An 18,541-nucleotide genomic window follows, 5' to 3' on the forward strand; every position below is an offset into this window, starting at 1 on the left:
TTCCTTGCTGTGTGATACTGGACAATTTACTTAATTTCTTTTAGCCCCAGTTTCCTTTCTTTGTTGTTTAGTCGATATGTCATGTCTAACTCTTTTGTGACCCCATGGACTGGGGCCCACTAGGCTTCTCTGTCCATGGGGTTTTCTAGACAGGAATACTGGAGTGGGTTGCCATTTTCTTTTCCGGGGGATTTTCCTGATCTAAGGATCGAACCTGCACCTCCTGCATTGGCAGGCAGATTCTTTACCACTGAGCCACCAGGGAAGCTCCTTCCTCTTTTTAAGTGGGGTTAATAGTAGTACCTGTCTTTTAGGGTTGTTGTGAAAATTAAATGTTCATAAAAATGACTGGAGTCAGTGAGATTATGACATAAACTTTAAAAACCAAGATCTAAATTTTGGAATAAGTTTCTATTTTCAATAACATGAAGTATATATGAATATTTATTAGAAGATAAAGGCACTGTAAGTTGACATTTTGTGCAAAATCCATTATACATAGTCATCGTTGTCTGGTAGAAAGGTGAATTAGGAAAAGTAAATAGAGTGACTGAATTTAAAGCTAAATGCATGGAGAATGAAACATGAAACTTCTGGTACTTTAATCATTCCCAGATTCAAAATCATGTACTTTCAATGTACCAGTGTTCTTTGAAATTGTAACATGCGGTCTGGAAATAGTTACACCTATTCAAATGCCTAATCCAATAACCTGGAAATTGCTCTTCAGTCTTTTTAACTACTGAATGGAATAAGAATAAGGGCTTTAGCCAGTCTCAAATGCCACACCATGGGAATTTCGTGACTGAAAAACAAGTTTTTTTTATAAGTTGACCCCAGTTATTAGATAGACTGATGATGATGGTAATGCAAAGAATCATTAAGACTAATGATTTCACTTATTTGTAATAACTAGAAAGTCTAGTTATTTCTAGTAATAACTAGATAATTTAGAAATTTTCAAGTCTCATAGTTGTGTTGAAACATCATGTCAAACATAAGATGAAATGTGAAAAAAAACCACTTAACATATTTTTCAATATTATTTTATAAACCAGTGTTGAAATTGTTCACTTCTAATTCAGATGTACAGATTTCTGTGCATACCTAATGCATATAGTCTCTTATTTGGATCCAAGATGAGCAGTTATAGATTAGGCATATTAGTGTATAGTTGCCAAGGAAACATTTGTTTTTTTACCTCAAAGCTAAAATTCACAATAATGACTAATACATGAGTTAACAGTGTATTTTAAAATTTCCAACTTACAGAATCATTAAATACTAGAAGCATTTACCCACGAGCACATTATTATTCAGTTTTCTTAGCCTCGGTTATATCCTTTCTGAAAACGACCCTTAAGCCCACTTGTCCACCTGTCTCTGCTGCAGTCTTCCGCTCGGCCCTAACCCATCTGTCTGGATGACTCATGACCACCCATGGCAAAGCTAGAACTTGCTGTCTTTTCCCATCCATTCCCTTTCTGACTTTCAGTTTTTATGTTGCTGAATCCACCGCCGTCTCCTGGCCAGGATAACCCAGGTCCTCTGAAAGATCTCTGGCTTTGATTCCACCAATGGGTCTCACGAGTACAATCCTTCTGTGGCTATTACTTGCTTATTTACTCCTCTAAGCATTCTGCCTTCTGCTTTTTCACTTTTCCTTTGTTCCTCGTATTTGATTACTTGCTCCCTGGCTCTCTGCCAGTTTGCTCCCACCTACCTCTCTTCCTTGTTGCCCATTCCTATCACTGGAACCAAGCCCTTTCCCGTCCCCGTCCCCCAGTCCCACGCCCTCCCGCAGGACTACCTCTGTGTTATTCTTTAGGCACCAAATAGATGCTGACTGTGCGTTTGTCAGGCAGCCCACTTAAACACTCACCTGAATGGGTGGCATTCAGGGACCCATAGAGATTTGGGTTCTTTACTTCCTGCACATCCTTAGATCTCTGTAAAGGTAGGTACTGTTTGGAATAGTCATATGTTAATGTAAGTGTTTTGTGACCCACCATCATAGATTTATATTCCAAAACACAATAAAAAAAAACCAATCAGGAAACCTAGGAAATGTATGAAGAGGAAAATAAAGTTGCCTACAGTCTCATCTCTTAGTGATGACCTCTGTTCATAATTAAGTGATGAATATTCATTTAATAGTTCTTATGAGGCCGATAGGAGTCTTTGTAAAGCTGCATTTGGGGTAGGTGGTGAATTACACAAATAGTAGAAATAGTAAAATCAAAGCTTTATAAAAAAAAGAAATAGTACTGGCTCGGAGCATTTCAGAAGTCAGAGGCAATGTATTTGCAAGCATCTTTCTTAGCATTTTTTGGTTTGATATTTAAATTAGAATTTCCTTTTGAGGAGAGCAGGAGGTCATAATTAGAGTGAAATTATATAAAATCTCTGCTTAGCTTCTTGAATGGAAGAACACAGGAGTGTTCTGCATATAGAATTTATGTGGTTTCTTTTCCATGTAGATTTCACAAAGAATTTTTATCACATATAATTTAAATGTAACCTGAAATAACTGCCCTTTAAAAACAGCCCTTCACTAAATTGTGTTGAATTGTATAATCTGTGTATTTTTATAATGTACATTTAAAAATGTACATTATAAATGTGCATCATGTTTTTAAATACAAAGTAGGCTATATTAATGCTATTCATCTACCTTTATTGCTTTAGGAAAAACAAATTTGACTTGCTTTTTATTATGTTGTTTTAATACTATATGTAATTATACAATATGTACCCTATTCTTATGTAAATAAATTGATAAACATCAGATTATGAAGGACAGAAGGCAGAAATGTCTCATTCTTTGAATTCAGTATGGCTTTGTTTTTAAACTTATTTTCCAGCTTATATATAAATAATCAAATCTAAAGTGTTCTACAAAAATAGTAAGAATTGGTGTGACTCTTAAAGCATAGCAATGTATTGTTTCTTCTGCTCAAAGTGCAGGGGATTTGCTTATTCCGATGGTACAACAAATAATTCCTTGGTATCTTGGGAAACAGGCCCTAGTGTTTTTGCATCAGGAACTGCTCTCACTTGACAGAATTTTAATTACTGTGTGTTCTTCACTTTTGTGATCACCAGGTTCTCTTATTCAAGTACCTTCCGTTGAGAGAGGGAAACTTAGTAAAGTTCGCCTGGGTTCACTGTCTTTGAAAAAGGAAGGAGAAAGACAGTGCTTCTTGTTTACAAAACACTTTTTAATTTGTACAAGAAGTTCAGGAGGAAAGCTGCATCTGCTCAAGGTACTGGTTTTACATGACTATTCCATTTATGTTCCATGCACTTAAGAGGCATTGAGGTTAATTTAATTATGACTTTCCCATGCCTACTATCATAAAATAGATTATTACCGTATCATGGTGAGGTAATATACAGTTGCCAACCTTGACATTTACTTTGTTGTCAGTTAAATCCAAAGTAATAGAAATTTAAATGCAATTGCCATAAAGTAAGGCAATTAAAATCATAACCTGGACAAAATTACTAGTTGTTGACTGAGCTCAAAAATCTTGTCAAATGACTGCAGTATACTGATTGTGTGCTGCTGCTGCTGCTAAGTCGCATCAGTCGTGTCCGACTCTGTGCGACCCCAGAGACGGCAGCCCGCTAGGCTGCCCCGTCCCTGGGATTCTCCAGGCAAGAACACTGGAGTGGGTTGCCATTTCCTTCTCCAATGCAGGAAAGTGAAAAGTGAAAGTGAAGTCGCTCAGTCGTGTCTGACTCCTAGCGACCCCATGGACTGCAGTGCACCAGGCTCCTCCGTCCATGGGATTTTCCAGGCAAGAGTACTGGAGTGGGGTGCCATTGCCTTCTCCTACTGATTGTGTAATATTCGCTAAATGCTATTTTATCTTACTCAGTACCAAGAGTGAGAAAACTATGGCCCACAGCTTGCTGCCTCTTTTTAATAATAAAGTTTTATTGGAACACAGCCACAACTCATTTCCTTCCTTATTGTACCTGGCTGTTTTCATGCTTTTTAAAATGGCAAATTTAAGCAGTGGCAATAGAGATCATATGGCTTGCAAAGCCTAAAGAATTTACTAGCTGGCCCTTTACAGAAAAAGTTTGCCTATCTGTACCTTCTGTTATTAATGCCTGAAAATATTATCCAGCATCACAACAGCAGAGTTCTACTGCTTAAGTCACTTACTGGTTGTAGAGTTTTACCCTTTGCTGCTCTGCATTCACTCTGTGGGGCCTCTGGGGTGCCATAAAATCTCCCATAGACCGACTCTTTAAATTTTACAGACATTGGGAGTGAGAGTCAGATGGTGGGGAAGAATCATGAAGCTCAGTGAATTCAATTACTTTTACACATTTAAATTTAATTTTGGGCTCTATGAAAAATTAGTTTCAAGACTGAATTGCTGTTTATTCTGTGGCAGTTCGAATATAAGGTTTACAAATCACAGCTTCCCAACCTATGCAAGACTCTCAGCCACTTAATGAAAAATTGGTCTGTTTCCAGACAGGTGGAGTTCTGTCTCTAATAGAATGTACCTTGGTTGAGGAGCCCGATGCGAGCGATGATGACTGTAAGTCACATTCTATCACTTAGAATTATATTAGCATTAAATAGTCCTATGGTTTTTATTCGTTGATAGCTAAGAAGAGCTGCTTCAGGAGACAGGGAAGATGTTAAGAATAAATTCCCTGAATTCATTTATATGTGAAAAATTCTGTTGACCCATTTAACCTGTGACCCCAGTTAAGCCATCTTTGGAAATTTACATTTTACTGAATTTGTCTCGTGATAGTGGCTTTGCAGCAGCAGAGAAGAAAGTAATTGAATTAGAATGTTGGAATTCTGTAATTTATGGAAAATTTTTAAAAAGCCATGAATTGACAAGGAGAGCAGGACCCTAGTCTTGAGTAACCCACCGATCTCAGCTCTTTCATCTGCTTATGAGCTTAACAAAGCCATCCCCATGCTTGAGAAGTACTGTATCACTAAAAGGAGATTCTGGACTTAAATGCACATTGGTTGTATTACTAGGACCTTGAGAAAGCAGTTATCTATCACTCATATTTTTGTATTCACATCTAATTGTTTGGTTTACGTGTGTTGAAGCCAAAGGTTCTGGCCAAGTGTTTGGACACTTGGATTTCAAAATAGTGGTGGAGCCTCCAGATGCTGCCCCTTTCACTGTGGTCTTGTTAGCACCTTCCCGCCAGGAGAAAGCTGCCTGGATGAGTGACATCAGTCAGGTAAGCAAGTGACTTTGGCCCCAAGTTGGTTTTTGTTTGTGTTTTAAATTTCACAGCATAAACTTTTGGGACACAGTTTTAGAGTCAATTTATTTTTATTAGAAAATTACTTCTGGTTGCTGTGGTCATTGTCCTCATGTATTGAATCATTTGTTGTTGTTTGTTTACAATTTACCTAAATGTTGTCATTGTATTTTGTATCCTGGGCATTCTTGTATAAGCCAGTATGCACTTGAGTTGGACAGTGGTTTTGTGTGTTTGTTTGGAGAGTGTTAAAATTGCCCCGTGAGTAGTCAATTCTCCAGTGACCTCATTAGGTTTTTTTTTTTTTTTTTTTTTTTTTGCTTATTTGTTGCTGAGATAGGAAAATGCTAAGAGATGTAAAAATAGCTAATAAGGACTGTGGAATCAAATAAAAAAAGAGAGAATGCCTGTAGTATGAGGCCTGAAAATGAGTTCCTGTATTTTATATAGAAAAAGTTAGGGAACAGATTTGCTTACCTTTCCTTAATCAGCACTGTCTGGTTAGGGAATTGCTACATTTGTTCAGGATTTGAAAAAAATGTCAAAACTGTGATGATTGGACTTGGGCATTCTTCAAGCCAAGCTCCACATTAATTTTGGCTCCATTAACCAATCTAGGTGAAAAGGGAAGCTGTGAAGGAAAATATTAAAGCTTAATCATCTTCAGAGTTGTTGACTAAAGGATGATTGGGGCAAACAGGAAAGGCATATGTTATAGATCCCATTGTCTTCCTTTTCTGAAGAGCCCTTAGTAATTTATATATGCGTTAAATATAAATATGAACTATAAATATATCATGGTTTTTCAGATACTTAATTTTTTCTTTTTTTAAAAAAGCAATTTTTTAATATTTTTTTAAATTTTTGGCCTTGCCGTGAGCCATGCAGGATCTTAAGTCCCCGACCAAGGATTGAACCTGTGCCCTCTACATTGGGAGGGCAGAGTCTTAACCACTGGACCCCAGAAAAACCCCTTAATTTTTTTCTAAGAGACTGAAAAGCAAAAATAGAAAGAAAATGAATGTGCAAGTTAATTATTTTTATATGTCAGAGAAGTTTTACCAGACTTAATCTCATTTGTCCTTTACAATAACATTCCGAAGGTAAACAGAAACAGTAGTCCCATTTCACAGGTACGAAAACTGAGGTTCAGAAGGTTAATAAGCATTTGTCTGAAGTTACACAACTGTGCTGGGTCATGACTGAAACCTAATCCAGGTCTTTTATTACCACTGTAAATGTCCTCTACTGGAATTCCAGATTTTTACTGCTTTTCTTCCAGGACTGTTGATGATGAATACATAGCTGAAGTCAAGGTGCTTCTTTTCTGGTTAACAAAGAAACAAAAATATGGGATCATGTATATTTGCATAATTACACACTTATGGAGATTTACTAATACTTTCATTAGCTCTAAGCTGTATGAATTAATACTGTAATTAAGTCTGTGGAATGCATCTTTTACCTTAAGAAACTCTGAATCAGTTATTGATTCTGTGAATGTTAACTGAGCAATCACCCTGTGCTCCCAGGCATTGTGTAAGTACCAGGGGTTTGGCAACGATCCCTGCTCTCAAGGAGACAGACAGATTAGTAGAGAAGAAAGGGAAGTAGACAACTTAGTGCAACAAAATTGTGTATGTGTTGTGAAGCCAAGATAAGTAGGAAGAATGGGGAGAATTAGAGTTGTAGACAAACTTGTTTTTCCAGCTTCTTATCATTTCTACCCTATGATATAACTGGGGTGCCTAAGATTCAGAGCTGATAAAAACTTTAAGCGATCTTACTTAGGGGGCCAGGTGAGGCATCGCTAAGAGAGAAAAGACCCTTGAGGTGTATGAATGATTCTATGCCCAGTCCTTTAAAGAAAGGATCTAATACTTTGCCTCCCAGAAGCAGTGATTCTCTCTACTTAGACTACATTTTAGCAGGAAATGGCAACCCACTCCAGTATTCTTACCTGAAAAATTCCATGGTCAGAGTAACGTGGCAGACTATAGTCCATGGGGTAGCTAAGAGTTGGATGCGACTGAGTACGCATGTAGACTACATCTTGAGTGTAGGTGTACAATTTCTTCCTATTTCTCCAAGTTTCTATGGCTAATATACTGGTGTACTAGATTATATGTACAATTGAATTGGATAAAGAAACAACAGGAAATTGTGTCTTTCTGAGTGACAGTGATATCATGATACGAAATTACTGTGTTCAGTAGAACCTTAATATTGTGTGGTTTCGATACTTAAAATTTCAGCCATTCAACAAATATATTTATGCAGTGATAACATATGCTAGGCACTATCTCGGTGCTTGTGATATATCATGGACAGGAGAGAACAACAAAAATTCCCTGACCTTGTGTAGCTTACAGTCTAGTGTGGGGAAACTGAAAACAATGTAAAGATAATAAATATATAATATTTTATGTTAGAAGGTAATAGGGCAGGTTGAGAAGGACTGGGCGACTGGAGGTAGGTGTGGGTCAGTACAATTTTGAAAAGGTGATCATCTCATTTTGAAGACAACATGTAAACAAAGACTGTGGCGAGTGATGGAAAATACCATGTAGATATTTAACAGAGGGAAAGTCATTCCACACAGAGGGAACAGCCTCTGCAAGCACTCTAGAGTAGGAGGCAGTATATTTTGAGCAATAGCATGAAGGTTAGATGTGGCTGAAGGGGAATGTTGAGAGGGAAAGTAGAAAGAGGGAAGTAATTTCAAGGGAGTTGTTAAGTAAGCAGTGGGGTATGGACGCTCAGTGCTTGGAGGGAGGTCCATGTGTGAGACTCTCTGTCATTTAGATGATATTTAAGGCCACGAGACTGTTGAGATCACCCAGGGAGTCAGTATAGGTAGAAATGAGGAGAAGCCCGTGGAGTGAGTGAGAAGTCACGAACAGCAAAGAAGAGAAGGAACCAGTAGCGCAATTGGAGGCTAGCCGAGAGGGTGCGGTGTCTTGCAAGTCAAACGAAGGAAGTGCATCGAAGAGGAGGGAGTGGCTATGAGCCAACTGCTTCTAAAAGAAGTTATGGTACACATATAAATTGGAATATTACTCAACCATAACAAGGAATGAAATTGGGTCATTTGTAGAGATATGGAGGGACCTAGAGTCTATCAAACAGAGTGAAGTAACTCAGAAAGAGAAAAACAAACATCATATATTAATGCACATGTGTGGAATCTAGAAAAATGGTACAGATGAACCTAGTTCCAGAGCAGGAATAGAGACGTAAACATAGAGACCAGACAAGTGGACACGGTGAGGGGAGGGTGAGATGAATTGGGAGACTAAGTGTGACATAGGTACACTGCTGTGTGTAAAATAGCTAGCTACTGGGAGCCTGCTGTATAGAATAGGGAACTCAGCTCCATGCTCTGTGATGACCTAGGGCCTGGGATGTGGGGGAGGGACAGAGGCTCAAGAGGGAGGAAACATATGTATGCATGTAGCTGATTCACTTTGTTGGACAGCAGAAACCAGCACAACATTGTAAAGCAATTACACTCGAATTAAAAAAAAAAATGTTGAGCCAGGTAGTGAGTGTTCTGAGATACTTAGTGATTTTCCTGACACGGGGTTTGAATGGTGGGTGGTGGGGACAGAGTGCTCCACTATCAACTGAGCCTAGTTTACTGCCCAGCAGCCTGCATCTCAACTGGGCTTTGTTCTCCACTTAAAACATTTTCATTTTATGGGGGAAACTGTGTGCTATACATACATTGATGAAATCTGTCAGTCTCCCAAACATCCCTATGGGCATATTCATTATTGATAAGATGAGCCTACAGAATGCTTGAAATGTACCTTTTAATATTTTATCATGTATATGTAAAAATATGGATACAAAAAGGAACCAGAAATACTTCCAACACCCAGATCACTAAATAAATGTTTATCAAAGTGTCTTTCACAGATAATTACCTGAAGGTTTTTTTTTTTTTTTTAATGCAGATTCCTGAACCCTCCTTCCAGACACCCCCTCAGGTTTAACAGGCTCCACTGATCACTTTTGCACAATTACATTTGAGAAACTCTGTTCTGAAAATCAAATATTTTCATCTCTGAAACCTTCACAATCCTGCCATACCAAAATAATTCAACAGTTTGCCTCTAGCTGCATATATGCATCATTTTTTCCTTTTTCATCTTCCTATATTCCTATGAGTTCTTTGTATCAGTGTCTCCTAATGGTAATATATGTTTATTCTACCATGTTAACTTAGACTTCCCTGATGACTCAGCAGGTAGAGAATCTGCTTACCAATGCGGAAAATGCAGGTTCGGTCCCTGGGTCAGAAAGATCCCCTGCAGAAGGAAATAGCAATCCACTCCAGTACTCTTGGCTAGGAAATCCCATGGACAGAACCTGGTGGGCTGCAGTCCATGGGGTCCCAAAGAGTCCAACATGACTGTGTAACTAAGGACGCATCATGTTAACTTACCACTTTTCTAGCTCTTTCTGAATAATTAGGCATACGGGCAATTTCCAAGTTCCAGCACTAATGTGTGGATGGGGTGGTGCTAGCCATCTTTGCACGGAGAGTTACTCCTCCTTTCAAGGCCCCTTGTTGGTGTATCTTACCCACAGGTATAGGGCTGGTGAAGGGGGCCTGATCACTTTCATGAATTCAAGATTCATGACTCAACAGACTGCCAAAACACTCCAAGAAATATGTAACTCATCTATTCTAAGTCCTGCCAGTGCTGAATTTTGTCATGTTTGTCACATTTCTTCATTTAATGGAAAAGTGGAATTCCTTCCTAGTGATTTTAATTACTTCTGCAGTTATCAGTGAGACTATTTTCCACCATATCTATTTATTGTCTGTTTATACCAGATGGACATTTATTTGTTGGGGCTATGCTTGTAGATATCCTTCCCTGTCCTAGGGAAATGAACATTTCTTTTGATCTAAATTATGAATATATTCTCCATGATTTTGTCCTTATTTTTGTCATTTTTTTTGTTTTGCAAATTTTAATTTTTTCTGGTGTAATTTGACTCCACCTTGCTAAAACACTGTACCATGTTATACTAATCACATGTAGCTCTTACTTGAAATAATAAAGTGGTGCCTAAGTATTGACACAATCCCACTTTCACATAGAGAACTCTGTATGAAAATTAAGACTTTTAGCTTTGTCAGGCCTCTCTCTTTGAAGCTGTAATTTTTAGAAGTAACAATTGCTTGAATGAATAATTATACTTTTAGCTCCACCAGCAAGGTCATAATTAACCGTTGGTGCCTCCAACAAAATGTGCAAGTGGTTAATGGTCTTGACCAATAATTCTTCCCTTTTTCATCTATTTATAGGGAAAAATTTGAGGCTGAACATTTGACCGTTCATTTCAATATAGTGCATTCATCTGTGCATGTCTTACTGTGATACATAATGGAGTATTAAACAGACTTTTCTGTAATTATGGGTATTAACTAAAATGCAGAATTAAAATTCACCTCTGAGCTTCTTGGTTTGGGCAGATGTGTCAAAATATAGACAAATTTGTAGCACACTGACATGCTTCCTCCCTTAAAATAGCTTCTCTGGAATCAATAGGGAATTTTTTACTTTAATATAAAAAGGTAATGTAAGAGAAAAATTGAGTTTACTTTTCTTCCCACTCTTTAGAAGTATTAGGAAGATAGAAAGGTATGGTGATGCAGTAGATTACTGACCTTTGACCAGATACTTCCTTAAGCAGGACCTGCAGAAAAGCCTACTAGAGGGAATTCCCTGGTAGTCCAATGGGTAGGACTCCACATTTCCACTGCAGAGGGCACAGGTTCCATCCCCAGTCAGGGAACTAAGGTCCCACAAACTGTGTGGTACAGTCAAAAAAAAAAGGAAAACAAAGCAAAACAAAAAAGCCCAACCAACCAACCAAACAAAAACACTGCTGCAAAAGGCATTGTTAGCCTTCCTTCAAGGACCAACTGATTCAAAATTACCTGGGTCTAACAATCCCACTACTGGGCATGTGCCTAGTCACTTAGTCATGTCCGACTCTTTCTGACCCCATGGACTGTAGCCTGCCAGGCTCCTCCGTCCATGGGATTTTCCTGGCAGGAATACTGGAGTGGGTTACCATGCCCTCCTCCAGGAGATCTTCCTAACCTAGGGATCAAACCCACATCTCCTGTGTCTCCTGCATTGCAGACAGATTTTTTTTCCATTGAGCCACCATACCCTGAGAGAACCTAATTGAAAGAGATGCATGAATCCCAGTGTTTATTGCAGCACTCTTTACAGTAGCTAGGACAATGTCCATCTACAGAAAAATGGATACAGAAATTGTGATATATATATACACACACACACACACACACAATGGAATATTCAGTTCAGTCACTCAGTCGTGTCTGACCCTTGCAACCCCATGGACTGCAGCACCCCAGGCCTCCTTGTCCAGCATCAATTCCCGGAGTCTACCCAAACTCATGTCCATTGAGTCGGTGATGCCATCCAACCATCTTATTCTCTGTCGTCCCCTTCTTCTCCCACCTTCAATCTTTCCCAGGATCAGGGTCTTTTCAAATGAGTCAGCTCTTCGCATCAGGTGGCCAAAGTATTGGAGTTTCAGCTCAGCGGCAGTCCTTCCAATGAACACCCAGGACTGATCTCCTTTAGGGTAGACTGGTTGGATCTCCTTGCAGTCCAAGGGACTCTCAAGAGTCTTCTCCAACACCACAGTTCAAAAGCATCAATTCTTCAGTGCTCAGCTTTCTTTATAGTCCAACTCTCACATCCATACATGACTACTGGAAAAACCATAGCCTTGACTAGACGGACCTTTACTCAGCTATGATGTTTGGCAAAACTAATACAGTGTATCAGGTTTAAAAATAAAAAAAAACTAAACAAAAAAAAAAGAACAAGTATATGAGTTAGTCCTAATGAGGTGGATGAACCTAGAGTCTATTGTACAGAGTGAAGTAAGTCAGAAAGAGAAAGACAAATATTGTATTTCCGGTTGGGTTAGTGGTAAAGAACCTGCCTGCTAGTGTAGGAGAAATAAAAGATAAGGGTTCAATCCCTGGGTTGGGAAGATCCCCTGGAGGACGGCATGGCAACCCACTCCAATGTCCTTGCCTGGAGAACTCCAAGGACAGAGGAGCCTGGCAGGCTACAGTCCTCAGGGTCACAGAGTCAGACATGACTGAAGTGACTTAGCACCAGCAGCAGCAATGCATGTGTGTGGACTCTAGAAAGATGGTACTGATGAATCTATTTGTAGAGTAGGGGCAGCAGTGGAGATACAGACAGAGAAGAGACTTGTGCACCGTGTGGGAAGGAGATAGTAGGAAGAATTGAGACAATAGCGTGGAAGCATACACATTACCATACGTGAAATAGATAGCTAGTAGGAATCTGCTGTGTGACACAGGGAGCTCAGCCCAGTGCTCTATGACAATCTAGAGGAGTAGGATGGGGTGGGAGATGGGACAGAGATTCAAGAGGGAGGGGGATATATGTATACCTGTGGCTGACTCATGTTGATGTATGGCAGAAACCAGCACAATATTGTAAAGCAATAATCCTCCAATAAAAAAATTTTTTTTAATTTGTGGGGCTTTTATAAATATGCATATTCCCAGTCCTCTATCCCCTGGTCATAGTCATCACAAACTGAACTAGAATAGCCATGATCTAGGAATCTGCTTTTGTTATCTTACTGATTTTAAGGTTTATAGTAATTCACATAAATTTTGTCCTTAAAGTTATATGACGCGCTGGCTATTTTCATGTCTTTCTCTTTTAACTGAGTGAATTGGATTCATTTTCCCAGGGCTCAATCTCTTCTCCCCAACACAAGATATGTGCTTATATGATTATAAATATATACTTTCAATATAAATATTAATATATTCATACACACATTCATAAATAAAAGTTCTATTGCAGTTTAACTTTCTTTCTGGAAGAGAACTCTTTTCTTCCGTGCAGCAGTACTGAAAATACCAAATGGAAGTGAGATAAAAGCAAAATATTCTGGTTGAAGTAGAATTGGTAAACCCAGGGCCCCTAGGAATCCTGTTTGTTCAAAATCATGTTGTCACTGAACCCTGTCTGTGGAGCCTCTAATAGATAAAGAGTCCATTTCAAAACCACTTCTCTGTTATAAATATACCATAATATATTTTATATACACATGCATGTATATGTGTGTATGGGCTTCCCTGGTGGCTCAGTGGTAAAGAATTCGCCTGCTAATGTAGGAGATGCAGGTTCACTCCTTGGATTGGGAAGATCCCTTAGAAAAGGAAATGGCAACCCATTCCAATATTATTGCCTGGGAAATCCTAGGGACAGAGGAGCCTGGCCAGCTACAGTCCATGGGGTCGCAAAACTTAGCTACTAATCAATAGCAACATATGTGTATATGTGTGTGTGTATATTTATATGTATATATATTCATCCATCCCACAGATAGATGTGTCAGTTATCAAAGACCTTTTTATACAATTAAATGTGATTTTTTTATTACATGGTCTTTTGATCTCTGGTTCAGATTGCATGTATATTTCCTTCTGAGACTTGAGTGTAAGTAAAAATTTATTTTTATTCCTATTGAAAATAATTTAATGCTTGACACAATGAATCAAGTAGATTTACAAAATGAGATCTGACACTGGATAATAAGATGTTCAGAAGTGGTCACATAAATCTTCTCTTTTGGATCTAAAACATTTATCTCAAGTTTCAATTCTGGCAGTGTGGAGGACTGCACCAATTTAGATCCCCTCTGGCTACAAAATCAGAAATATTCAAGTAATGTATGGCAAAAACAATACAATAATATAAAGTAAAATAAATTAATTTTTTTTAAAAATAAATATTTAATACATAAAATCAGTATAATAAAAAATTTATTTCATTGATGATATTTATAAATATAAAAGGAAATCTCTAGTTGCCAGAAATAACAGGGAAATTTAAAGTCAGAGCAAACAGCATGTAAACTGAAGACACAGAGACATGAGAATGATTTAAGTCTGGTTATTGGTCCCATGCCTGAAGGGTATTAGCTAAAGGAGTGAGGGTTAGCCTTGGACCCCTTAAAGGAACTAAGATTTCTGTTTAAAGCCTGAGCATTGGAAGGCGGTCCCATACATGAAATAAGAACTCAAAAAAAAAAATACCGATTTGGCCTGGGAAATCATAATGAAGTCTGTCTTTGTCTTGGGTTCTGAATTTTTAAAAATCTCCTTTGAGAAAAACAAATGCATTTCTGGTCTATGGATTTGAAATTCAGATTCACAATATTCACATGGTGTGAAAATTCCAAACTGAGAAATTAATGCAGAAACAATTTTTGGACTGTTGCTGGTTAGCAAGAATGCTTGGTAGAAGCAAACACAAAGTCACTGCATTAGCAACACTTCAACAGTTCAGGGCTCATGACAATGTGCTCAAAATAAAAAATTACAAATCTTTTGAGTAACTGATCTATCATGAATGAGAGTCAGAAGACTCAGTAAGGAGTATAATTAGCACTGCTGGAACTTCATCTAATAGAGTGATAACTTAGAGAAGACAGGTTTAAAAGAAGATTTTAAGTAAAGTATGAAATGAAAGGAGGGAAGGAAGAAGAAAGGAAAGAAAAGATCGCTATGTAAAAAGGATCCAGGTTTAACTTTCAAAGAACCAAATAGAATAGCTAAATATAAAATCTATAGCCCTGAGACATCCTAAGGCTGTTGTCTGATAACTATGCTTTTGCTTAGACTGTTAAAGGAAATTGAAGGAACACTGTTTACTTTCCACAATTCTCACCAAACACCATCTCTGTCCTCCCATTTTCTGTGTTGGTTACCCAGGTAACATCTTAATTCTGCTCAGAAAAACCGAGAGTGAAAAGTCTAAGGAATAGCTAGAAATGTCACTGGGGTGAAGGATCATTTAGCCCCTCCTTCCTCTCCCTGTCTGTATGCAACATCCATCCCTATGCCCCAAAATCTCGCTCCTAGTTTCATAAGAATAGGGATAGTGCTAAACCATTTTCCCATTGGAATTAGGAAAAGGAATTTAAAGTGGTTTACCTTACTCATCTTTGAAACTCTTTTATATATTCTTTCTCTGCTCCCTGCCCTCATCTTCCAGCATTTAGCCCAGTATCTGTCACATAGGTACATACTTAATAAATGCAGACATGAGACCCTCATTTAATAAAATCCCTGCTGCTGCTGCTGCTGCTGCTAAGTCACTTCAGTCATGTCTGACTCTGTGCGACCCCAGAGACGGCAGCCCACCAGGCTCCCCCGTCCCTGGGATTCTCCAGGCAAGAACACTGGAGTGGGTTGCCATTTCCTCCTCCAATGCATGAAAGTGAAAAGTGAAAGTGAAGTCACTCAGTCGTGTCCCACTCTTAGCGACCCCATGGACTGCAGCCCACCAGGCTTCTCCGTCCATGGGGTTTTCCAGGCAAGAGTACTGGAGTGGGATGCCATTGCCTTCTCTAATGCCATATAATCTATGCATCTTCTTGGTGCCCATGAGAATCCAAAAAGGTAGACTAGTTTTGGTTAAGTTCTGTGTCACTCAAAAGACATTTGGCCATGTTTATTGCTTTTAAATATATTTGCATTTTCCAATTTAAAATGGCTTAATAGTGATAGTCATCTTTGAATTTTACCCTGGTTTTTTCTCTTGGTTTTATTCAGTAACTCATCAATTTCTATTATTGCTTTCTTCAAAATATTTATCTCCATCTGTTCCTCTTCATTCCCATGGTCCGCCTCAGCGGAGGCATGAATCATTTCATTTGTGACTCAGAATATCATCCTGATCATCTTGCCATTCAGTGAATTCCCCCAGCTGTAGATCTTCTAACTTGAACAAGACCACTTAGAAACTTGTAGTGACTTCCCATCTGCCTGCTGGATATAATCCAGATTCGAGACTGCTGACTGTAGCTGACTTCCTCTTTCTTACCGTCTCCTCCGTTCTAGATGCTCACACCAGCCATTCTCATCTCCTTGCTTTCCCCTGTATGCTCATGCATAGAAATGAATGGAGTCACTGGAGTCTCTTTTCACCTGGCCCTGACTGAGAGCTCTCCCTTGAGGTCGTGTGGTCATTTTGAGGCCTACGAGGATACCCCTCCTACTGGCAGCTTGGCTCACTGGTGAAAACACTGGCTCCATACAGCTGGGTACTAATTTAGGACAGCGCAGTTTCAGAACTTTGAGAAGAATACCATGTCTAACTTCCTGCTACTCAAAACTGATGGGAGAGGCAGCATTTATTTATGCCTAAAGAAGAGCAGCCATACAGACCCTTTTCTGCAGAGTATGAAATTAGTGCTTGAAATCAGATAAGCAAAGGCAGGACCCATCCTTTGGGACTCACCACAGAGTGGTTAGTTTGAAATTATACTCTTCAACCAATGTTGAGGAAGTTTATAAGACATGATTTGATAAAAAAACAAAACTGTAATTACTTTAAAATAAAGTTGTTGAGGACAGTAATGTTCACGACATTATTTAATGTTTTCTTTATAAGACCCGTGAGATACTTTTCCTTTGGATAGAGAGTAGGATGAATTGAGGTTCTGTTAAGCCATGAATTTTGTAGTTGATCATATGGCTTCCTTTGAGTTGGCTGCCCCATGGCTCAGCTAATTTTGAGGACCATGTAGAGCAAGTGTTTGGAACTTCTCAACATAAAGTATATGTGGTCAGTTGGTTCCAGGCTTCATCTTATTATTTTCCACACTTTATCCAAATCCTCTCTGATTTTCTTACTTACCTTGACTTTGTGTTACTATATGCATTTTTGTAATCCACCTAGGGCAGTAAGATATAGTATAAACTCACGTATAAGCACATATCATCTAATATGTAGTTAGGGCCACCTCATGTGCAGAGTTGACTCATTGGAAAAGACCCTGATGCTGGGAGGGATTGGGGGCAGGAGGAGAAGGGGACGGCAGAGGATGAGATGGCTGGATGGCATCACCGACTCGATGGACATGAGTTTGAGTGAACTCAAACTGTTGGTGATGGACAGGGAGGCCTGGCGTGCTGCGATTCATGGGGTTGCAGAGTCGGACTCGACTGAGTGACTGAACTGAACTGAACTGAACCACAATTATACATATAAGAAGCTAATTCAAAATTTCAGATGTTTAAAGAAATGAATTGAAGAGGAACTTTAAAATATTCTGCTTTATTCCCAGAAGTTGAGATCTGCTATACCTTGTCATTGAAATAATGGCATAAGACTTGAGGAAACAAAGTTTTAAGGAACATTAAGTATGAAAATGGCTGATATGCTAAGTAGGGGAATCAACAGTCAGGGGATGCTGGTAATCCAAAGTTTTTTATATGCATATTCATTCTTTCATTAGACATTGGGGTTTAGGATAAACCCTGAGTTCAAGAGCTGTGTGAAATCACTTGGCAATCAATTTCCTCACACCATTTAATTATAATCGTTAAGTAGTACATGGTATCCTAGTAACTAAAAGTAATTTCTGATTTTAAAAACTGTTTAGATTTTTTTTTCATTTTCTGTTTTGTTTAAAGGGAATATGTATAATTCAAAATACTTCTCTAGCCCAAAATAATTGCAAAGGGAAATTTTGAATTGATAAGGCATAGATGTAAATAAAGAAGGCAGAGAAAATTAGCAACGTTCTGAGTTTTCTTCTTAGAAAGAAAAGAGAGGAGATGAACAGGGCTTTATATATATCAGAAAAGGAGAAAGCATACAGTTCATCCTCACCAAACCAACACATTGCCAATAGAAGCTGCTTGAGAAACTAGTAAAATGTGGGGATTTATTGCAAAACACACACACACACACACACACACACACACACACACACACACACAAAAGCACACACAGAGCTTACTAGTGAGAGAGAAGATGAATCCCATCCAAGGAAGCCACCATTTCTTCTCTGCCTGCCCCATACCACGCCCTGTGGTAGAGAAGGAATATTGCAGAGGTGGTCACTAGGGGTGTAAACTCCTCAAGTAGAGCTGTGACTGCCAGAGGATTGTGCCGATGTGACATTGTGCTCAGAATCCTTGGGGAACATGTTCCAGGAAAATGCAGCCCTTATATCTATCCTTGGGCATTTGCTAGGTGCGCAGTTTTGGTATTTGGATATGGAATCTGTTCTTCTTTGTGTAATGTTTCTGTGTGTGTGTGTGTGTGTGTGTGTGTGTGTGTACACATGTGTGCATACCCATGCTTGCGTGCTTATGTGCCCAGATGAGAAACTGAATTGTTTTTATGACTCTAAATAATTCTAGGAATACATA

At 38.8% G+C, this 18,541-nt stretch overlaps 1 protein-coding gene across 9 annotated transcripts in view; it reads left to right on the forward strand.

Moving 5' to 3' along the window:
* RASGRF2 (Ras protein specific guanine nucleotide releasing factor 2) overlaps positions 1-18,541 on the forward strand; it is a 260,807-nt gene that overhangs the window by 117,733 nt on the left and 124,533 nt on the right. For 8 of the 9 annotated variants that reach the window (XR_008707844.1, XM_055562886.1, XM_055562899.1 and 5 more), the window contains exons 10-12: positions 3,106-3,266; positions 4,496-4,562; positions 5,099-5,235. Coding sequence is in view for 8 of the 9 variants with exons in the window: in XM_055562886.1 (XP_055418861.1) it covers positions 3,106-3,266; positions 4,496-4,562; positions 5,099-5,235 (365 nt within the window). In the remaining variant the exon portion in view is untranslated. The remainder of the gene's footprint in view (positions 1-3,105; positions 3,267-4,495; positions 4,563-5,098; positions 5,236-18,541) is intronic. The other variant, XM_055562907.1, reaches the window with a different exon arrangement.

Source organism: Bubalus kerabau, chromosome 1 (assembly GCF_029407905.1).
Source record: "Bubalus kerabau isolate K-KA32 ecotype Philippines breed swamp buffalo chromosome 1, PCC_UOA_SB_1v2, whole genome shotgun sequence".
In the NCBI taxonomy this organism is placed as follows: domain Eukaryota; kingdom Metazoa; phylum Chordata; class Mammalia; order Artiodactyla; family Bovidae; genus Bubalus; species Bubalus kerabau.